The sequence below is a fragment of the Sinohyriopsis cumingii genome, chromosome 7 (assembly GCF_028554795.1).
Source record: "Sinohyriopsis cumingii isolate HCF-2022 chromosome 7, ASM2855479v2, whole genome shotgun sequence".
Lineage (NCBI taxonomy): Eukaryota > Metazoa > Mollusca > Bivalvia > Unionida > Unionidae > Sinohyriopsis > Sinohyriopsis cumingii.
In genome coordinates, this window is record NC_142967.1 from 73,013,956 (window position 1) to 73,038,895 (window position 24,940).

A 24,940-nucleotide genomic window follows, 5' to 3' on the forward strand; every position below is an offset into this window, starting at 1 on the left:
ATAATCTAAATTTCAAGGTGGGATAAAAGTTGAAGTGTACGTACAATGTAACATTTAGCATTTAGAGGATACACGAAATAAAAAATTTTATTATACAAAAATAAAAGCCCAAAACATTATTTCATATTTTATGGAAGATGTATCCATGAAATAACATTAGTTATGCATCACATATCTGGACCAAAGTCTGTGGATGACTTGCAGTAAGGGTGAGGAAGAATTGTATTAATTTTGGGATTCAGCAGTCAATGGTTAAAGTCATTTCATAAAAGAAAAATAGATTCAAAACAACAATTTTAGTCATATGTATAGAGGATTATTAAACTTGGGTCAGGTGTATAATGTTCCATTTACAGTACTCATCTTAAAGTTGTTTGTATTTGTAATATCTTGAATCAGGGTATCATCATCATTCTTGCAGTTGGTGATAGTTCATCTGTTGTAATTAATAGAAACAAATACTCCAATTTATATGGCTGCCAAGACAAATCTTAATATAATATCAATGGTTTTCAAGCATGTCAGATGATTTGATGTGCTATTAATGAAAGTTAAAGAATTATTTTATTTTACTTGCAAGCCTCCTATGGCTTATACAGGAAACCACTTTTCACTTTTCCAGTGACTATAGTAGCAGTAGTATTGTGGTCATCATCTGTTATAATGTTAGAATGAATTTGTGCTTTATGCTTTTTCAAAGTAAATTTGGGATGGGGATTGTTATGCTTTTCTAAGTAAGTTTGGTTTGTGGATGGGTAGTGTTTTATCTCTACATACTTTACAGCTATCCTATTATATTGTTTTTTCTTCATTTTTAACATTGATGGTTATTTTGCTTGATCATCTGTTTCAGGCTTGTTGTATGCCACAATCACCTTGTTAACAACAGTTGTATTCCTCCTGGTTGCCACACATATCAATGGATGGAAGTTGACCAAGAAGTATGGCATTGTACTCATGGTTGCATATGTTTTCTGCACAGTACTGACTTCATTATACGAGCTGAATTTATTTGGATATGTTCATCCCAAAGAATGTGAGATCAACTATTAACATATTTTGACACCGTTTTTGCAATTTTTTTTCATCTGCAAAAGCTGTAAATTGATTCCCATGTCTAAAGTTAGAAAGGTTTCACCTTAATTTTGTGGACAAAGTAGGATATTTTGAAATCCATGTTGAGATACTATGAAACAGTACATTTCATTAATCTGAACTACATCATATTCCATTGGTTTGGTTTTAGTTTAACTCAGTTTTATTGCAGTCACATTTTTAAAACCTAAAATATCTGTGTTTAGACATAAGACATTATAGAATTTAATGCTGAAGGTTTATTAGCTCTACTTATCATTGGCTTGGAGAACTTATAGGATGGCCTTTTGTCTTTCATCATCAGATGTCTGGCCATCCATTTGCACAAATTTGTCATCACTTATCCGCTTGCAGTACTTGGAGGATTGCCATGAAAGTGTACATACGCATTCATCCCAGTTTAGTTAGGTTCCAAGTGAAAATGCACCTCAAACATCCATTTGGCTGCCACAGTGGTGACCTTGAAAATGTTATTGCTGTTTCTCCTCAATGGATGGTCATATCAGCATGGTGTTTTCAACTTCATCTGATGTCTAATTATCAATATCATGTCCACTATGGCTGCCATGGTAGTCATTTTGTAAATCTTGTTATCAGAAAGTCATTTCAGCATTGGATTTTTCATCAAGAGACTTCTTATAATATCTTGTTAGTCCATAATGAAAATAATGCCACCTGCACATCCCGTATGGCTGACATAGCATCCATCTTGAAAATATTGTTATCACTACACCACCTGAATGGATGATCATATTAACATGAGGTTTTCACTAGAAGACTTTATATCATGTATAAATGGTCCTAAATAAAAGTTATACCAGTCTGACATCCAATATGGCCACCAAACCAACCATCTTGAAAATCTTGTTATTGCTACTCCTCCTGACTGTAGAGTGCCAGTCCCTTCAATTTTGTTTCGTGATGTATGGACCAGAGTTTGACTCTCGTTTACCAAAACTTGATCTTTAATTTTTCAATTTTTCTTCGTGTATATAATTACTTTGTTCAATCTTATTGCCTGTTTATTGACTGTTTATTATTTTGTTGAAATTTAATGTGTAACAGAATGAGACGATGCAGAATCATGCTTATTTTGAAAAACAACAATTTTATTGGATGCTGTGGTTGTCAGAAGCCTAGACTCCAACAGTCTGATTCAGTGGATTACAAAGTTGAAATATTGAATCTAGCAGCCTGATTAGATGTAATCATACTAGGCTAATAAGTTTAGAATCACTGATCTGAGTGGATGTGACAGATGACTTTAAAGTCAAAATCTCTTAATCCAATTGGTTCTGATATTGATCCGTATCAGTTGCGTTTCTTGATCCTTATCACATGAAAGCTTAACTTAGCCCAGCATAAGTATTAGGTTATGGACCAGTCCTGTATTAATTTATTTGTATTTTTTTAAATTCATTTTCTTAAGCAATCTGAAAATTCTGTCAAACTTAATATTTTTATTTACTCCAAAGTGTGGAAGAAGTATAGCTATTTTTTCAAGCATAAACTAATTACTAACAGCCTACATTTACATCGTTGAGTAAAATACCACAACAACAACAACAGTAATAATAATGGTAATTGCAGTTATCATCAAAAAGACAATGTTTAGAGGTCCACTGCCTCTCCACATTTAAATATTATCATTCTTTGATAAAAAAAATACAATATGCGATATAAATGGCTTAGAAGTCAAGTCCAGCTGCTGACTGTGAAATGCCGTCCCATAATGTTGTTTGTTTACTGATTACTGCTAACAAACTGCATTGATCCAGATCTGATGGTGCGTTATGCAACATCAGATCTGAGTCTATGCAGTTTGCTATTGGATTCAACATAGATATAGATAGATATATATATATATATATATACAAAAAATGAGGTATTTTAGCCATGCATGTCATTGCATTGCACTAAGAAAATATCATTTGAAATGTGTCAGTAATCTGGATTCTTGAATATGTTAGATGCAAGACTAAAGTTGGACATTGTGTGAAAGTCTATTTTTATATTGCCATTCATTGGCAAAATGTGTTGATATTTTTGTGATCATGACCAAAAGCAAAACACAACATTTCTAATGTGTTTATCCTGCCTTTACTTCAGGATTTATATAATAAATAAAACATTGTAACATGGCAGTTTTGTGGAATGATGAATCAGTTAATCATGAAATTGTAATTGCATGCTTCATTATTATTATTTGAAACTTATATCTAACAATATTACTTATGTAATATGACTAATCATTACTTTGATCCTATTTCATTGTGTATAGTATATGTATGTCACAGTCAGAGCAATTCAGTCCTCATAAAGATAAGGTTTCAGATTAATTTTGTTAGACCTGGACAGGTGGGGTGCTTGGTCTGCCCATTAAAACAATTAGGCATATTACTGAGCAATGACATGTGTATTCATTGATCTTTTCACCCCCACAAAAAATTCGAAATATGACATTGCTCACTCTTTTTATATCCCAACTCCTTTGATCCTTAATCTTAAATTATTCCCCTTTAAAACTTGGGAGTACTATAGTTGAATTTATCTTAACTGCCATCAAATCTTTCTCCTTGATAATGTCATATTAACCCAATATTTTGGAAGAACAGGATGAGGTCAGTAGAATTATGCTGTACAAACATGCACACTATAAATATATACAAACTGTAATCACTGAAACATCAATTTTCCAATACTCACATCACCCAGTGTGAATCTTTCATTAATCTGCTACGTTGAAGATTTGTGCAGCCTAAAACTCAGGAAGAAAATTGAGACTGCAACACATGAAGTGTTCCAAGTTCTAAGGTTCCAAGAATAAGAATTACTCATATTTCTATATACATATATCAAACAAAAGAATAATAACCATTGTGCAATATAATCAACTCTTTTAGAAATAAGTATTAGCTACATTTATATCAAAACTTGTACAAAATTTATCTTGCCCTATCTTATGCAACCTTTTATTATGCTTTCTTAATAGCATCATTCTTGAAATCAGCTTTGTTATCCTGGTGAATATTTCATTCTGAATTTAAAATCCTGCAACCAAAAATGAAGAAAATATTTTATAAACAGACAGCTAAATCTGTCTCACTTAGTAAGCCTATGTATTCATTACTGTCAGTATTATGATTAACATTCATACACCACTGTAGATTAACGTCGGATAATGTATAATCTCTTCATTAGCATGTTATAGTAGCATGTCACTTATGTCATGGACAGGTAATAGCTATGGCAACTTTTACAAAGGTCATACTTTTAAACAAAATTATATATAAATAAAGTAATGGAATTTTCTATAACAACAGCTATGGTGTTTTCAAGTATGGAAGATTAAAAAAAATAGTTTAAAATGAAACCTCCATCTTTGATGTAATTAGGAAATATAATGATAATTAATAAGTTGGGGAGATTAATCATTACTGATCACATTGTGGATAATTTATTATATGTGTATATTTCTTTTAATTACAACATATGTCAATTTGTTTTGCAGACATTGTGCTTTTTTACAGTAGACTTGGCTAGTTCCCTAGTTTGCATCCATGACATTATTCCAGTTTAGAATAAGACTTTTTCCAACACTGTGACTTATTTTCCCGGTGCTTTCATTAAAGAATCCATGGTTTATATTATATTTATTGGGGGCTGGATGGGTAGATGGTGTAATGCCATTTGGGGGAAATATATTTTTACTGTTTTATACATATATATCTTCAAGTCTTTAGGTAATATTAACTGCAGTTGATTAATCTATTTACTATGTAGATTTTATTACTTGGGTCCAATTTTGCATGCTGAGTGAAGTATTTGTGCAAAATCAGTGTTGAGAGTATGTCAACTTGTCTACATTAGTTATTGTTCTTTTTTCCTGACAACTTTATAAAGCAGTCTAGGATAAATATTGCTGCTGATAAATAGTATATTAATCCACAGGCAAGGCAGATATATCAGTATTAGAACCTCTTCTTGTAGTCACATTAGATACAAAACCAATCCCTAATCATTTGGCTGGCAGAAAGCTTAAAGGATATAAAATAATGCACAAAACTCAGTCATTTCATTTTTCAGTTTATCATTTCTAACCTGAATATTGTTAGGTGATTCCTAAAACTGTCAACTTATTGGAATTTCAAAGCAGACGGATGCTTTTGATGTAAACAAGCAGACAAAATGCTTATAGTCTGTTCTGGTTTCTAGAACAGTCCATTTCAGTAAAAACTATCAACTGCAACCTGTATACGCAATGTCTAGTTTTAATATTTCTTTACAAAAAATGAATAAAATCAAAAGGAGGAACTCTTGTACACATGTGCTTAAAGAGATTTAACTCCAGAATGTATTGAATGAATGAGACTATCACAGATGGTTAACTACATTTTTTTCTTGAGAACACAGACTGGCTCATAGAAATATGGTGACCATGTTACTAAAGAAAACTCCTTTTTGATTTTAAATGCCAACAAGTTGACAGTGTTTTAGACCCCCTGGCAACAGTCAGGTTAGAAATGACAAATTTATTAATCATATGGCTTTGTTTTGTGCATAATACATATCGTTGATGCTTTTTGTTTTTAAAATTGATAGGGGGTTACAAACAAATGAGAGGATGTGTGAATTCTTGCAGGTTGAAATGCCTGAAACATTTGTCATATAATATCCAGCATCATGCTTGATTTTATGGCATTTTGTATGCACAGTTCCATAACTCTCACATATTTAAAATTTCTATTTTTGTATTTTTACTTTTAATGAAAAAATCCAAATTCTGAAACACTTCCAGATTTAATTACCAAGAATAAGAAAAAGCATATCCTAAAAAGAAAATAACTTAAATACAATTTTAAAATTCAGATTATGTGAAAGCCATGAGAATGTGTTGACCACAAGTTAAAGATTTTGAGTAAACTTAGCATTTAAAGATCTTGATAATGAGCAAAAGACTTGCATATTAATTATGTTTTTATCTTTGGAAAGAATTTTCATTAGAGTACAGCAGGTAAAGTCAACATGATGCAAAGGTTGTGTCCTTGCAGTATTTCACAAGTCTGGCTAATGAAATGGGCAATTGTCAAGCTATGTAAATCAGATGACTGATATAAAGCCCGCTTGGGTCCCTTCTTACTGAGTATGATGGGGTCAGAAACTTTTTAAGTTGATGCTAATATTTTAACCAGATTCTGCCCCTATGTCATAAAACAAAATTCCAAGGCTTCATTGAATTGTTGATGAACATAAGCCAGTTATGTAAATATGGTCAACACAATAATTTCAATTCCCCACCATCAATAGATCTAGAACTTTATGGATGATTTGCATTTGTGGTAAGGAAAAGTCCTGTTGATTTGAGGGTGCAAAGAACATTTGTGGTAAGGGAGAGTCCTGTTGATTTGAGGGTGCAAAGAATATTTGTGGTAAGGAAGAGTCCTGTTGATTTGAGGGTGCAAAGAACATTTGTGGTAAGGAAGAGTCCTGTTGATTTGAGGGTGCAAAGAACATTTGTGGTAAGGAAGAGTCCTGTTGATTTGAGGGTGCAAAGAACATTTGTGGTAAGGAAGAGTCCTGTTGATTTGAGGGTGCAAAGTACATTTGTGGTAAGGAAGAGTCCTGTTGATTTGAGGGTGCAAAGAACATTTGTGGTAAGGAAGAGTCCTGTTGGTTTGAGGGTGCAAAGAATATTTGTGGTAAGGAAGAGTCCTGTTGATTTGAGGGTCCAAAGAATATTTGTGGTAAGGAAGAGTCCTGTTGATTTGAGGGTCCAAAGAACAAGCTGTGTGACTAATAAAAGAAAAATGATCTCTTTCCAAAAATTTCAATTATATACCATGTGCATTCACCAAAGTATGTGGATAACTGACATGTTGGGTAAAAAAAGCTTAGGTTACAGTCACATAGACACTGAAAGAAGAAAAATGGTTTTGCATAATATTTTTATTTCTGGACCCTGTACATCAACCAAAGCTTGTGGAGGGCTTACACTCAAGGTACGGAAGTGCCCTTTTGATTTTTATGGTCAAAAAGTGAGATGTCAACCAAGCCCTACTAGTACCATAATAAAGTGCAACTAATGGGGGGGGGGAGGGCAGTCATATAATGTGTTGTTCATGGTACTCTTGTCAATATTACAAATTTAAGTTAGGTTTCATTACCTAATTGTAAGAGATACTTTGGGAAAAAAACATGACTTTTATTTTATTACGATTAGTAGCTGAATCATGGTACATCAGAGGTTGACATCAGTATTGTTCCATGTACACTTTGCAGTCTGTCATTTGTATTATCCTAGAAGACTATAATTCTTGTGATGAAAAACAGCCTTTTTAAAATGATATTGATTAGGAGGAGGGAGAGAAAAGCAACGTGGACCAAAATTATTTGCTTTTTGAAATTTTTCAATTTGCATAATTTTGAAAATCCATGTTTTAAAGCTTCATCCATCAATTATCTTGAATGAACAAGTAATTAAGATGGCAAATAAACATGACTTACTTGACATTTGCAAAAGGCAATGAAATGAAATGTATTTGTTTTATTCATCAAAAAGTGTTTTTTGTGCACCTAACTTTTTTTCTCATGTTATATGGTGATAGTTATCTGTTACTTGTGGGCCAGTTTTCTTTATATTTGATATGAAGGGCTTTAAAGATTTGCAATGTAAATTTAGAGAAGGATGGGAGAGGGCTGAAAATAAATAAATATTGTATTTTATAGTCAGATTTGTCATTTTGATTATTCAGATTTAGTTAATGCATTTACTGTAATTTATTATAAATTTCTTAGGAGATATTTATCTCCATTATTAAACCATTTTCCTCGTCTGAAAATTCACTTTGTACAGATTTTCCTGAATCTTGAATCTGAAACACATTTTTGCAGCTTGATATAAATGTGTTATATATTGTGATTTTTTTTAGGTCAGAAATGGCTAATTTGTATATGGTGATTTTATTTTCCTTCAGTTATTTTTTTATATCTTAAATGGTAAAACATTTAGATGTTTGACTGCTTTCAATTTCATTGTTTATATAGAGGGGAATGGGGTTTATACATTTTATCAAATCTCAGAAATTTGAGGAATGGTACTTTATTGTGATGTCAATTTTGACAACTGATTAAGTTCAGAAATCTACAAAGTTTTATATCAAATTCACTGACTGATCTCTGTTTGAAATCCTGTTTTTATCTCTCTGTTAGTCATAGACCAGGTGAGTTTATGGGATGGTTTGTGGTCTCTTGTCCATCTGATAGCATAAGTTTGTGATATCTACTACTTACAAACTACTTGGATTTTTGCCATGAAACTTTAGATGCACATTCAGTGGTCTAGTTGATCCATAATGAAAGTGGTGCCACTCAAACATCCAATATAGCTGCCACATTCGCCTGCTTGAAAATTTTTCACTACTTCTCCAGAATGAATGGTCATATGGGGTTTTCACTAACAGATTTATGGCATCTGGTTGGTCATAAATGAAAAATATGGTGCCATATAACATCAAATATGGCCACCATTTCAGCCATCTTGAAAATATTATTACTACTTTTCAGAATGGAAAGTCATATTGACAGTTGGGTTTTCACAAGGAGTCCTATGGTACCTAGTTAGTCCTAATTTAATTGATGTGGTTCAGACATTCAGTATGGCTGCCACAATGACCATCTTTACAATCTGTTTATGACTACTCCATAATAAAGGGTCATATTAGCATAGGTGTTCACTGGAAGACTCCTTGGTTGTAAATGGTGCTGATCTGACTTCCTGTGTGGACACTACATGGTCCATTTTGAAAATCTTGTTATAGCAAAGACTGCTAGTCATATTGACATTCTCTCAACAAAAGTCTTGTTATGATGCTTGGTTTGAATAAAATAGAAATGGTGCCAGTGTAATAACCAGTATGGCCATCATTTCAGCTATCTTGAAATGCTTTTATCGTTACTCCTCCAAAACATAAAGTCATATCAACATTAGGTTTACACCAATATATTTCTTTTGATGTCTTGTTAGTCCTATTTGAAAATGGTGCCAATCTGACATCCAGTATGTCCACAATAACAGCTAGTTTCAAGACTGAACAGTTTTTTAAAAAAAAAGATGGTCTTATCTTTAATTCCTGGAAGTTCTTTTGGGGCAATAGAGTGTCAGTCCCTTCAAGGGACTCTTGTTTCAGTTGTTGAAATAAATAATTTCTCTTTTCTCTTATATAGCTTTACATTGACATTATTTATTTATAAAATGGCCTTCAAGTATACACTACATACATTCACAATCCATTGTCTATGATGATCTGTGTGTATTTATACAATAATGGATTTTTGTGATCCCATTTTATCAAATTTATGTATATTCCTCAATATTGTTTTACTATCAATAAAGCTTTATTTCTTGGATATATGCAGTCTTACTTCTGATGAAAATACATGCAGATATCTGTATAATGTTTGTCACACATTTGTACATACAGATGGGCATAAATGCAGATGTTAGGCATTGTGCTTCAAGGGACCCTCAATTTAAATCAAGGTCTTGTTGATTATGGAGTGTTGATGTTGGGAAGATATTTCTCTGCCCGAGTAGTTAGGCCATTTTTAGAAGCAGATGTCATCATGTACAGCATTCATGAGACTTTATGACAGCATGGGTCAGTTTCGTAAAATAGATGCTCTTTTTTTTTTTATTATCTGGATATATTCATGTATATGTGTCCATTCATTTGTATTAGGTGTTTGGGTCTTGTCTGGTATTGTATGGCATGAAGTACTAATATTCGGCTGGAAAGTGCTTACTGATGAATCATAACAATTTGAAACCAGAAAATAGACACAAGTGTGAAATTTAAGTTTTGTGGTGTATGATTGTTAGTTAATTTGAGGAAAATTATTTGTTATGTTTGCACATTTAAGAACCTTTCAATTGACATCCACTTTGGTCTTGAGGTCCTACAAAATAGGGGAAAACATGGACTATAAAGCCCTGCTCACCCAGGTGTTTGATTCATACGATATGATATCCATTCCATGTTAACAATTAGAAGTGAATCTCAAAATTCTCCACACAAAAAAACTCAAATTTCATTTTCACCTTTAAAACCTGAAATAAACCCTTAAAAGAAACCAGAAGGAAACGTAAATTAAAATACTAAAAATTTAAAAAAATAATTGGCTCTACTCTGACTTAACAAAAACTATGTTTTTTTGCACATGGTTTTTATGTTAGGTTATCCTAGCAGTCAAGAAATTATGCAAGTTAAAGACATCCAGTCATTTCATTCTATCTATTTTTATCAAATTTTTAAATAAATGTTGTGCCAGCCATGGAGATCATCTTGTAACTGATTTATGCCTTGAACCTCAAAAGGTGGCACTCCACAGCCTCATATTTTGCATAGGGTTAGATTTTTAAAGGAAAAGAATTTTCCCCAATTTCCCTCACTGGTTTTACTGGCTATTTAAAAAAAAGACCTTGTATACATTAGGTATTGTTCAAAGAAGTTTTAATTCCCTTTTTTTTATATATGATTGATGTGTGTAATTTGGGTCTATAGAGAATACAGCTTGGCCTTATATAATGTGCACCTTTCAAAAACTGCTAGCTCCACTTAGTCATTTTCACTTCCTAGACTTCAGAGCTAAATTGTAAAACAAGAGTTGATAATTTATTTTGTATTTAATATGTTTATTAATTCATTCATTGCACTTTCAGAAGCTGGTATTGTTTAGCCTGACAAAATTCCTTTTCCCTGTTTTAATAATTGCTAAAGATAGTGTACATTAGAGAAAATCAGGCTGATTTTTTAAAACGGGTTTTGTGCTTAGATCAGTTTCCACAAGTACAGTATCCAAAGGAATATCAGCCAAAGTACTTGAAAGTAGCATGGTAACATTCTGTCCATTGCGCACATTGCAAATGGAAACAACTTCACTTTACCCAAACCTTTCTCTTCATAACATCTGTAAAGTGCCCCCATAAAGAACACATTAGTGTTATTATTATTGTATAGTTTAATTTCTGTTGTGTGGCTGAAACATTTAAGTCACAAGCATCAAAATAGTCATTTGAATAATTCTCCTGTATTTCTCCCCACAGAACAGTATTTATTGGTGTCATAGTCCCACTCAAACCCAGTCCCCACTCCATGTGAAGGAAAGTGAGCTATTTTAAAACTGCACACTACATTTTGTCAACAAAGCAACCAGTGTTATGCTATAAGACAGGAACATGAAACTTGACACAATTATTCCCCAGATGTCACCAATAAATTTTACACTTTGTAAATGGATGGAACAAATGAGGTTCATGGAGATCAAAGGTTAAACTGTTTATTGTTCTAACGCTAGAATATAACAGAAAGCAATTTTGCTTTGTCATCATTTATTAACTCAACTAAAAATGAATGAAAAGAAACATTTTTACTGTATATTTCTTTCCCTTAAATACAAAAGCTTCAAATTTTAAGTTAATTTCACCCTGTGTTCCAAGGTTTTTAATTTCCCCATAATTAAGGTCATTACACAATGCCACCTAAAGGATTATTTAAACATGAACAAAATAAGCATAAATAGCTTATTTTCATGCATAACAACAATGTTAAAGTACCATTTGATACAGAATATCATGCATGATGATATGAAAATAAGAAAAATATTTGCACAAATTTTTATATTGTTTTAAGGTGGCACTCTACAGTTTGATATTTTGCATTTGGTTAAATTTATTTTAAAAAAATAATAATATCCTAATAGTTCCTTGTTGGTTATGCTGGCTATTTAAAAAAGACATTGTATATCTTCTCTTGTAAAATTTTGTTTATTTTTATATGATTGATGTGTGTAATGTGGGTGATAGAGTATTCAGTTGCATCTTTCAAAAAGCTGCTTGCTTACCTTGGCCAGTTTCACTTCCTGGACCTCAGAGGTAAATTGTAAAAAGAAGAGCTGATAACTTTGTTTAAAGTACTAGCTTGTCACTCAGCATTGTCTGCTGAGCCAACTTTGACCTGATACAATGAGATGCATAGCTGTAGTCCATGTCACTAGAGCCTCATCATACCTTACTTTACGAATGACCCCATTTGGGCCACCATTACTCTTTAGAGAAACAAACTGAAGACGTTCGGAACAAAGCAGCTCAGGAACTGATCCTCCAATTCGCCTCTCAACCCACATTGACGTTTTCAAACATTCACCCCACGCCCCTGCAGAAGGATAATAAGCGGACTAGGTACAATGAATCTTTTCATTTAGATGTGCAAATAGTTCTGTTTTCAAAACAGCTCAACACACTTCGTTCAGTTTGTGTCATACTGGAGAAAATGCAATAAGTGTTCGCCTATTTTTGACGTCTGGACAAGTGCTGTCTGGCAGTGCCGTTTGCATTCGGATAGTCTTGGATTTCACCATTGACCGAAACAACCTCGAGTCTGTAGTTCAACAGTAAGTATGTTTCAGGAGTTAACACTGTACTGTGCAACAATGTAACGAGCAATCAGCACCAAATTTACCAAAATCAATATTTGTTTTTGCCACCAAAATTAAAACCATCACAATGTACATTAATGATATTTACTGTGGACTAGAGGTTGTTCGGAAGTGTGTCGAGCTGTTTGAAAGTTGAACTATTCTGAATTACGACTGGCTTCAATTGGAAATTAGCAGACGCAATTAGGATAAACTAGCAGTGTTGGAACTGCGAGGGGTGCGGACTGGTGTCTTCCCTTGTGTTATATTGTTACAGGTTAGAATCTCCATCCCTTGATTCATGGACGGATACTCCTAATTTTCTTTGTAAAGAACCCCAGTGCCTCCAATACATAAATTGCCTCCAAAACAAAGACGGCAGACATCGTAAAACACATCGATCGTTGTACATAATATACATGCTACAGGACATTCTTTGGCAAAACATCTTACTTAACATAGTCTCAAAATACCCATCTGGACATAAAACTAATATATATGTATTGATGTAAAATTTGTAACAGCATTAAGGGTGGGTGGGTGTATTTCCAATATTTCAAAAAGGGCCACATGTTGCCTCGAAATGGCACTAAAACAAAAGTTTGTGTCTTTTTACTCAAAAGTGTGCATTATACCCAGTAAACATGCGCAAGAATAAAACTATGGCCAAAGTTCATATGACAAGTGACTACGTTTGTGCGTAAGTTTTCTAGCGGAGGGTGTGTGTGTGTATGGGGCGGAAACTTAAGACACCCACCCACCCCACCCCCGCGATCTGGCCCTGATTTTGAATATCCAGACGAAACCTCAGACTTAAAAAGTCATTCCAACGAATTCTAGCAATTGTGTGAGTCTTCCATCCACATTTGATTTTTTCAACTTCTAAAAAGCACAACTAAAGGATCAATTTCAATCAAATTTGACAGCACCCTGATTACAAATCTTTCGAATTGATACATATAATGTCGATTCATCATAAAATATGGCCACTAATACAATAGGCAACCTTTAAACGGCTTCTTAAAAACCGCTTAACAAAACTTTAGAACATTTGACATAACGCATGTTTTCATAAAGATTTAAAATGTGCATTTGGTGCCGATTTGTATTCGTCAAACCAAATTTCAAATGGGGTATATTTTTTTGTGCAGGCGATACTGATCTGCAATTAGATATGGTTGTCGTTAAAAATCAAAACAAATTTTTAAACGAATTTTTTAGAACTGCTCAAGAGAATGACTTAATTGGACAGAGAGCCTCCAGGCCTTCCACTAAAACTAGAAAAAAAAGTTAAATAAATTCTTCCCCCTACCAACCACTCAGGAGAATGTGATCAATTTTGACAGAAAGCATACAAGTGTAAAGCCCTTATGAATTTATACAAATTATGCTGGCTCATTCTCCACTATCAGGCGCCATTTACAACTTTTAGCATCGGAAGGGAGCCAGAAGTAAAATAAAATTCTGCATGTAAAACGTTTTCACAGGAGTAAAATCAAGATAACGAATACAAGATGTAAGAAAGTATATTTTTATTGCGCTTCATGGCGAATTAAGACACCTAAAATCTCACGAGATAGACATTAATTTAATGTTGTCTTCCTGTCAAAAGCTTGTAGAGTCTTGAAACAATCAAAGAGCTACATTAATATTCAACTTACAGAATTTACAAAGTTTGGTCGTTATGATATATGACTTGAAATATAAGTCCGATTCTATAGGTATGTCAGTAAGTGAGAGAAGTGCTTTTTATATGCCTATCAGAGATATTCATTAGTCGTGCCTGACTTGCGACGAATCTCCAAAGAGAAAATAACATAAATTTATTTGAAGCGGCATATTTTTATATTTTCATGTTAGATGTTAAGGCCAAGAGTGGATCGAGCTAAGTTATAAATATTATAGGTGTTATGCATTGTCGCATTGTAAATACTTAGAAGTATGCAATATACATACTTAGGGAATTATGCATTGTCCATATTTAGGGAATTATGCATTGTACATATTTAGGGAATTATGCATTGTACATATTTAGGGAATTATGCATTGTACATATTTAGAGAATTATGCATTGTACATATTTAGGGAATTATGCATTGTACATATTTAGGGAATTATGCATTGTACATATTTAGGGAATTATGCATTGTACATATTTAGAGAATTATGCATTGTACATATTTAGGGAATTATGCATTGTACATATTTAGGGAAGTATGCATTGTACATATTTAGGGAATTATGCATTGTACATATTTAGGGAATTATGCATTGTACATATTTAGGGAATTATGCATTGTACATATTTAGGGAATTATGCATTGTACATATTTAGGGAATTATGCATTGTACATATTTAGGGAATTATGCATTGTACATATTTAGGGAATTATGCATTGCAAAATACACGTCCGACTAAATGTAATATTTGTTTTTATCTTGACCTATATTAACATTCCCACCACCGCTCTCAACGAATACGTGCAAAACAACAAAATGTTCAAGTGGAACGTGAGATTCATTTATTTGAGAATATCTGTCTATAAATACGTTGACGCAGTCACACTTGACTATTAAGCAATGGGTGGTGCGTGGTCAATTATAAAGTAAAGATGGAAGTGATAGGACAGTCAGAAGAGTAATGATAGGAAAGGCAGAAATAAGTAAAAGTGTCAGTGTACGTTTTCATCCCTTCATACTCAGATCAATCGGGCTACCGTAGTGGTGATGAGATAAGGAACCTCAACCGGCATACCCCTGAGAATCACTAGGTCTTACTTGCAGTTGACTAGTTCATTAGAATGCGATATTGGAAAGCTCCAGCTTGTGAGATACCAAGTCAGGAGCTTCTGCAATTATTGATAATAATTTGTTCCAAGTCCCTATTGTACATGGGAAGAAGCTGAGAATAGATCAAGATACAGCTGCATGTTTCAAACCACTTGACCTACTTTAGTATTTTTCAGATTGCAAAATGCAGGAAAGTTCTCATAAACGTTTGAAAAGCATGCACGTATGGCACATTTAGATAGATTGTTAATCAAGAGATTAGTTGTTTGTACTATTTCAAGTGCAAGAGTATGAATATTTGGCATTGTACTGAAACTCTTTGTATATGAAATAGTATCGGTATTAGTAAAGAGTTTTAGCAATTATAGTAGTAGTAGCGTAGCTCGTCTGCCGATTTAGTCTACATAGTCAATAAAGACATTTTTTTTTACCAAAACCTAAAGATTTGTTCTGCTGAAAATACAATGCTTGAAAACTGACACAAACACTAAAAATGTGTTCAACACTGTGTCTGAAAACTGACACTACATTTAAAATGGGGGCCCCGAGTTGCCGAGTGGTCTAAAGCGCTCTCCGTTACGGATCACTGTCATATCACCTCTGCGTGGGTTTGAGTCTAGGATTCGGCCAATGTGGGTATGTGAGAAAGCTTGCCAGTAGCTTCTCGTGGGTCGGTGGTTCTTCCCGGTGTTTTCCCGGTTTCTTCCTCCACCATTAATACTGGCCGCCATGCATAGCCTATCGTGTGCTGAAAAATGGCGTTAAACCCGACAACAACAACAACATTAAAAATGTGTTCAGCACATTGTCTGAAAGCTACAAAAAAAAAACAACGACTAAAAATGTATTCAGCACTATGCTTGAAAACTGACATAAAAACTACAAGTTTGTTCAGTACAGTACTTGAAAACTGCCATAAAAACTAAACATGTTCAGTACAGTTTGTGAAATCTGATATAGAAAAAAAAACAAAAAATGTGTTCAACACAGTGCTTGAAAACTGCCATAAAAATGTGTTCAGTACAGTGCCTGAGAACTGATGCAAAAATAGAAAATTTACACAGGTTGGAAGAACGAAAAAGGATACAGATACACTACGAGTGTCGTTTCAGAGCAAGCAAAAACCATTTGGTGCAGAGTTTACGCTTCTGATGCCAAGTCAATTTAGTGCATGCATTGAAGTAGGTAGGTTGCTGGAATTTTCAAATCGCCACTCGTGTTAAATCCACGAGAAAATATAAACATGTAAGGGCAATGTTTATTCCTTACAACTGTATTTTAAATAGAATAAAGCTCGGAATTCTAGTTTGTTTACCACATAAAATCCAGAAGTACGCATTAAATAAATGAATTATATGCATCCTGCTTATGGCTGTCCATAAACCCAAATTGATACTAATACTGTATGTTCCCATGTATAACATAAACTCCGCTCCCAAATCTGCCACAACATACATCAGTAAATTTGTGTCGGCGCTCTATGCTCAACTTTTTGCAAACAGTATAGATGTTGTTCTACCCACATATTATACGATCACAGATCCAAGGGCTAAACTGTTTACAATTTTTGCATGCAAAAACAGTACATATGTAAATGACAAATTTTAAAACATGTAATTTCATATGAATCTGGCGAAGAAACTAATTTTTTTTCTTCTCAAAGTTAACAATATGACGCACTGTTGAATGTGCTTGGTGTTTTGTTTGGCGAAAATTGCATTGCGATCCTAATTTGCAACAAGTAGATCTGCCAAACTTAGATGTCTTTAAAATATTAAAATTCAAAGATGGATACGTACATGGGTGAGCGGGTAGGCAGATTCATTTATAGCAGTTGATACAGAACACATATTCAGTTAGTGTTATTAAAGACAAGGCATACAGTAAATATTCAAAATTACTGATTGTTACAGCCTTTCATATGCTTATTTTTGTTTCTACAAATATCCGCGGGAAAAATATTAGTCTAAGAATGCCGTAACTGCTGATTTAAATGGAATTAATTAATTTCTTACAGATCCCAAACCTAGTTGATCCGGTGAATACTTTTAGTCACGTCGAATGGTATTTTTTTAAATACGTGGCAATAGCTTATTTCATTCTAACACAATATGTACCACTCCACCCAACTGCCGGATATCACCTCTGAACATGTTTTGACCTACATCCGTAAAACTTAATAGCTGACCATGACATGTCTGCCCCCATCCCAATAATTATGTGGGCACCTATGCGACGAGGGCAATGAATCTAAATAAAAAGTTACAATTATGATTGTAACCTGGGAATCCATATTCTAACCCTGCCGTTTCGAATTCGCAACAAATTCTTTGATGTTCTATTGGTAATTCGATTGGATAGTTATTCTCTCATTCCAGATGATACTAGAACTAATGACATGCCAGTAAGATATTCTACAGTCGGTCGAACACTGCGAAAGAAAGAAATATGTTACAACAATGACAGCAACACTCACTGCATAAACCAATTTCTCATGCTACTGAACATTTCTCAATGCAGTATGGTGATCCCAATCGAAGAACATTAATGCGGAATTCAGCCATTTCAAGTAAATAGCTCGCGGCATTTTGTGTGTGTGTGTGTGTGTGATTTTGACTTTTAACGTAGCTTTAAAAAATTTTCAGTCATATCGCTACGATGTCTGCAGTGTGGCAAACATGTAGCATGATATCCCACCCAGTCACATTATCCTTACACCAGGCCGACCAGTCCAAACACTAACTTCTTAATGCTGAGTGCCAAGCTAGACAGCTGTTAGTACCATTTTTGTAAGTCTTTGGTATGACTCGGCCGGGGATCGAGCCCAGGACCTCCCGCATCCGAGGCGGACGCTCTAACCACTAGGCCACCGGAGCGGTTAAGTAAATAGCAGGTGCACCTTAACACTACCTTTCTCGTACGCATCACCACTCATTGATTGCTGTAGTATCGGCAATTGAGGTCCGATATATATATATATATATATATATATATATATATATATATATATATATATATATATATATATATATATATATATGGTCACGTTTGCAAAGACATTCTGCATTATCGTAAAAAATATAGCTTAATCTCATAAAATACTTAGTAGTATGTTCTCTGCAGAAAACACCAGTTTTGGTATTTGTGTGCAGGGATATAATAGAGAGACATGCATAGATACATAGAGACACACAGAGATACATAGAGATGTGCAGATGTATGTCGAGACACACATATATAGAGACATACAGGGATGTATAGAGACATACACAGACACAAAGAGATACACAGAGATATTTAGATTTAGAGACAGATATATAGAGACATACATAGGTATACAGAGATATGTAGATACACCGAGATATATGGAGACACAGAGATATATAGAGACAGATTTTTATAAAGACATACAGAAATACACAGAGACATACAGAGATACTTAGATATATATAGAGACACATATATAAAGAGATATAGAGACATACAGAGATATATAGACACAGAGACATATAGAGACGCACAGATTTATATAGACATACAGAGATATATGGAGACATCAAAGACATATAGGATATTTAGATAGCAAAAGAATTAGATGCATTCAAATATCCATGGATTTTTGTTGTCCACCTGAAATAAGACTTGCAGTGTTTTCCTTTTCTGAAGTACACTGACTAAATAAACAATTAAGATGGAAAAAACCTAAATTTCTTTTTAATTCAAAAACTTTAATAAATATAAGAATCTGTCAATTTGACTTTGAAGAGCTATGTTAGGGAAAGCTTGAACCTGCCCTGACAAACAGCTCAGTGGCGTCACTATGGCTGTTCGGTTACACATTTCACCGTATTACTACCATAGCATGTTTAAAATCCTGTTTGATTGGATCAACAATCATCTTGAAATCACATCGACCCATATTAACAATGCAGACGATACATAACGTATCAGCATCCCTTGAAAAAACTCATCTCCACATCACAGATTCAGTTCACATAAAATATTCATCACTGATCGTCTTTAACAACTGACTTAACGTTGAATATCATAGATCGCCATCATCATCATCGTCATCACCATCATCATCATCATCAACTGAAAAGGCTAGTTTACCGTGTACTTTAATATTTATCAAATTTATGATATACGGTTACATACAAGATTATTCCAGTAAATGCTATACAATCTACACATATCATTTACTCTTCAGTTCTTCAGTTGTTTGTGTAGTAAGATCTACAATTCACATCGATTATTTACTATAGAGAATTTCAACAGAGAACTGAGCAAGACTATTAGGAAGAAATAATGCAATACGAGCCCCATTAGACAAGAAAAATAACAAATTCATTCAAAACATTTATAGCGGCAACTCCAACTGAATCTAAGTTATGTCAACAATTTAATAGCAGTGTATAATTTGGATTTATTTCATCATAATTACGAGTGGTGAAAAGAACGCAATGTCCACGTCTGATTGCATCACCTTCCTCACTTGACCGTGTATCAACGTCTTCCTAATTCCTCGAGCCTTCCTGTTCTCTACGCTTTACCCCTTCCTGGTCTTCATAGTCCTTTATTCTGAATTTGTCACTTTTTTTGGGGTGGGGGGTGGGGGGGGGGGAGTGGACTCCGTCTTCGGATTGTCCCGTCTCTCCCCAAAAAGCTGTTCCTTAAAGGACAAAATTACCCCTGAATCTCTACACGTATCACTATCTATACGTACATGAAATTCTCTCACTTACGTTACTCTGAAGCATAAATACTATCTGAACACTGCATAGATTCTGAACTAATCCGATAGAACATCACCCTCGTTTCACAGCGACCGGCCATAAATTTACACATGAGTAGTATATATTAACATTACCGTATCTCTTTATCTACGCTACCAAATGCTCGATTACTATTGCATAAAATTCAAAAGAATTCTAGCTCATAGCAATCCCTAACTTATAAGATTATTTAAACATTACCAAATCAGATATAAATATGCTATTATCGTTAACTCACAATAATCACCATCGTCCTAACAGACAAAGAAAATTATTTCATATAACCCTATGAAATCCTTAACATATGAAAACTTAGATAGCATGAAATCGTCGACACTATCAATGAATTAGTAACTATAAAATTAAAGAGATAAATTGTATAACAACTCTAGCATCAACAGATTTCATAAACGATACATGATATGGATACTAGTCATATCAAACACATTTGCACAAAACAAATACTTAAAAAGAACATTAGGTGGAAAATGAAAGTTGCGTACCTTAATGATATTCTCTTTCAGAAATTGTGCGTCCTTGCATTAAACCCTGTATTTGCCTACAAGACAGCCACCTGGTCCCCTTTTCTTGTCTAACGATTAAAGCACTATTTATTTTAGGCTTCCTCGAGGTCAAACTACTTCTCTCTCAGGAAATTTAAGACTTAAGAATTTCGACTAAGGTCGTCACTTTAAATTCACATTACTTCTAAAGTGTGCGCCATAATTTACTCTGGCCAATCGTAAGCAGCGGTTCCTAAATTATCCCAAGATAATCATTTCTTTCGTCAGATTTTAGACAGCATAGAATCTCTAAACTACGGTGCATATCAATTTCCCTTAGAAAATTGATAGTTTGACATGGGTTCCTATCAAGCGGTTATGTTTGATAGCTCAGATGTTTACTTTCTCAGGACAGCGTTGCAATGCCTTAGTCAAATCTCAGTGAGTCATAGATGCTAGCCTTTCAAGTTTTAACATTGACACATGGTGGAGGGGGGGGGGGGGGAAGAAGAAAGGTAGAGGTGACTCTTCACAAAGACTTTCCTGGCTTAAATGTGATAAAACTGTAATGCTCAATGCATTCAACTTTAAGGTTCAATACTATTCAAAGTTCGACACCTTACACAACCCTACCACATGAGCGGTGTATTGAGCAAGGATTAAACAAACAAAACCTTTTATAAATAGTTTTCTTGAATTACTTGCTTTATCTGTTTGCTTGTTTTTTTTTTATTTGGTTCCTGTGGTTAAAAATATTTGATTACTTAGCCATTCCTTGTTTGTTTCATAACAATATTGTTTTAGTCATCTAGCCATGAATACAGGCTAAATGATTTTTTCTTCAACAAAGCAAAGCAAAAAAAAAATCAGTAATCTACAACCAAGATTACGGCTTGGATTTTGTTACCCTACTGGCAAGTCGTGACCTTGGGCTGAAGTAAAAGGTCACAAGAAAATTCCAAACATATAAAAGCAAATACTGTGTCAAGCTCGCATTGGCCGCAATTTATGTTTATTCCAACTAACTCTTATAATTTTATTGTATCTTAGTCAAACCGACTTGGTCCATTCGATAATCGAGTACATTTGGCCACACACCGATCGACGCATATTGTCTAAGTTTTTGTACTGTTTACCAGAATCGCGGTTCCAGTCAGTAGTGTATGACAGTTGTTCCATAATTAAATGCCCATTTATTATTTGCAACTATTCACGCTATTTTCCCAATTATTATTTGCCTACATTTGTCAGGATAACGACCAGACTTACTGAGTAAATGGTCATATGATGAATCCTGACAATGCTCATTTACGACCAGACATACTGAGTAAATGGTCATATGATGAATCCTGACAATGCTCATTTACGACCAGACATACTGAGTAAATGATGATGATGAAGCCTGACAATGCTCATAACGAATACTCTGCTGTCAAAGAGCAAATTCATATTGCCATATAATATGGGAGAAGAATCTCAGATCTAATGTGGACCCCTTCGGTGGCCTAGCGGCTAGAGCGTGCGCCTCAGAAGCGGGAGATCGTGGGCTGACGGCTGAGTCATACCAAAGACTTACAAAAATGGCACTACAGCTGCCTCGCTAGGCGCCCTGCATTAAGAGGTCAGTGTTAGGACTGGTCGACCTGGTGTCAGGATAATGTGACTGGGTGAGAAATCATGCTACATGTTTGCGGCATGATCCCCCTGTGCTAGACATCACTATAAACTGCCACAGTCCAGATATCGTAGCGATATGACTGAATTTTGTTTTTTAAAGCTGCGTTAAAAGTCCTAATCACACACACACACACACACACACACACACACACACACACACACACAGACACACAGCTCCGACGTAATGACGTGTATGTTAATTTGGGCATTCACATTACAGCAACAACTGTCAAATTTAAATTCAATAAGTTTTACTTCAGGTCGACAATTAGTGATGAAAAACATCATTAACATCTATATGCTAGTACAACAGCCATTGACCATCTTTATTAAATAACGATTAAAACAAAACTAAGAACTTAAATTGACTTTAGTACAAATGATAACTTTAGGAGAAAAGGACATCGCTCCAATGCTAGAAGACACAACGCAAGCAGACACTAAACGTACCAGCAGAATACAAGATAAAACCTGCGGAACATACCTCTGTGCCATTGCAATTAATTAAAAATGGAGTAATATTATTCTTAAATAAGTACTAACATACTTGGAAACATATACCACCAAATACAGGCAAACACGGGATTTGCGCTTCCTAGAATTGTAAATCAGTATTGCTTCATTTAAACATCATATTTTGCCCCCCCCCCCATATTAATACATTTAAATCACATGCATTAATATTTAAATTTTGAATTATTCATATTCAGAATGCTTTCAATTTATAAAGAAACCTCTCATTGTTCTTGATACATGTTTAGTTTGTCAGCTGCTTTTTAAAAAAATATATACATAAATCTATTTTCATTCAAATTCCTTTCTCTCTTTCTTCGTCAACTGACCATTGTATTGGGGCAACGGTCACTATAAACCATATACATTCAATTTGCATCTTCATAGCCACAACAATTAAGGCCCTGATGTGCATCCAGTCCATCTTTCAGAAGAAATATTGTATGTTAAAGCAATGGCGGACGACTGACTACAAAAGAACTGAGCCGCTAAAAATATAAAACAGAAATTAATAACTAATAGTACAGATACAATTGAGGGTGCGATACTATTTTATTTATGTCAAATTGATTATATAAAAGCACCTTGACGTATGCAAAAAAGCACATAATCAATACAATACATAATTCATATACAATAAATTGTTGCATAAATGAATGAATAAGTGAATGGGAAACTTCTGTACACATACACCATGAGAGAGAGAGAGAGAGAGAGAGAGAGAGAGTGTGTGTGTTTGGGTGGCCAATTTTTTAAACATTATGCAGACGAATGGAGTCTTAATATCAATCGACAAAATATACTTTACAATTGTAGCTGCATTTAGGGACAACGTCTGGCTCATGTCAATTCCCAGAAGTGAAACATATTCCCTATAAATCATAGATAAAGTTTGATTTGTATAATGTTGTTTGACATATGCTATATTACAATTACACTTTAAGGGTTACCATTTTCCAGTCCATCCTCATAGTGCCAAGCGTATGTTATTAAAACTGTTTAATGTTCATCCCCACGTCTTTTCCAATAGATTTGATTCGATTTTAATTACTTGAATTTATTTTGACTGTTGCCAAAAAAATCCGCCTTCTCACAATCTCAATATAAATATAGGACAATTCGGGTCTGCCAGATCCGTTTGCTGTAAGCTGCATTTCACCAACTTCTTATGTTTGTTGTATACTAGATAAATTACCTGATATCCAGACGAATGTTTTAATGGTTTTGTGAGTAATTTAGTTTCACACAGTGTACAGGAAGATTTGTTTTTGTTGGTCTGCTTCCATTCTTGAGCGTTGAAGCACTTCATGCATTCAGAAGCTGGAGAAGTCACCATCGCTGTTTTGTACTGATTGAACGTTCAAAAACTTCCAAGCATGGTAGATCGGTAGATCGAAAGCTCCACAGGCAGATATATAGGCAGATATTGTTACGGGTCTACGGATTTTAAACTTAGTAACAGAATAAGCGAAACCAACAAGTAGTATAAAAATTCAACAAATAATAAATTTCGCTAGAATTCAAAGTGAAAATTTAAAACGAATTCACTTTGTTTTGAATTTAATCCCAAACAGTAATAAAAGTTGTATCATAAGTCCAAGTGCATAGATTTCAAAACTAATTCCAGTGGTGATCCGAATAAATTCCATTATTGAACGTGATAATGTGACAATAGCCTAGAGTGTGTTAATGTGCTTGCTGTCTCACAATGACATAACCAAAAATGTCCTTGAATGAATTCAAAATAATCCCATAGAGTGATTTAGTCTACTAATGAGCACTTTGTAATTCCAGTGAATAATTAAATGAAAATAAATCCTCTCAAGTTAAACAACAATAAGAATGATTCCACTTCGAATGTTAAGGTAGGAATGATTAATTTATGAAGTAAAAAACATTAATATAAAATCATACGACATAATAATAGAACCGGGATGAGGGTCAACTTCCTCTCTAGAGCACTTTAATCAGGTGTTTGCAAGTGAAAAACTATTGTCCTAAACTCGGATACAAATAAACATGTTTATCTCCATTAATAGTGATCTGGACAGTTAATGTTTAATCATATGTAAATATTAGCTATGTATTATGTTGTTTACTAAGTAAATATCACTA

At 34.1% G+C, this 24,940-nt stretch overlaps 1 protein-coding gene across 2 annotated transcripts in view; it reads left to right on the plus strand.

Moving 5' to 3' along the window:
- Positions 1-9,503, plus strand: part of LOC149795515 (putative sodium/potassium/calcium exchanger CG1090) — a 91,579-nt gene extending 82,076 nt beyond the window's left edge. For both annotated transcript variants that reach the window (XM_089965313.1, XM_089965314.1), the window contains one exon: positions 854-9,503. In XM_089965313.1, coding sequence (XP_089821439.1) covers positions 854-1,053 — 200 coding nt within the window. In that variant the 3' untranslated portion in view covers positions 1,054-9,503. The remainder of the gene's footprint in view (positions 1-853) is intronic.
- Positions 9,504-24,940: the final 15,437 nt, after the last annotated feature.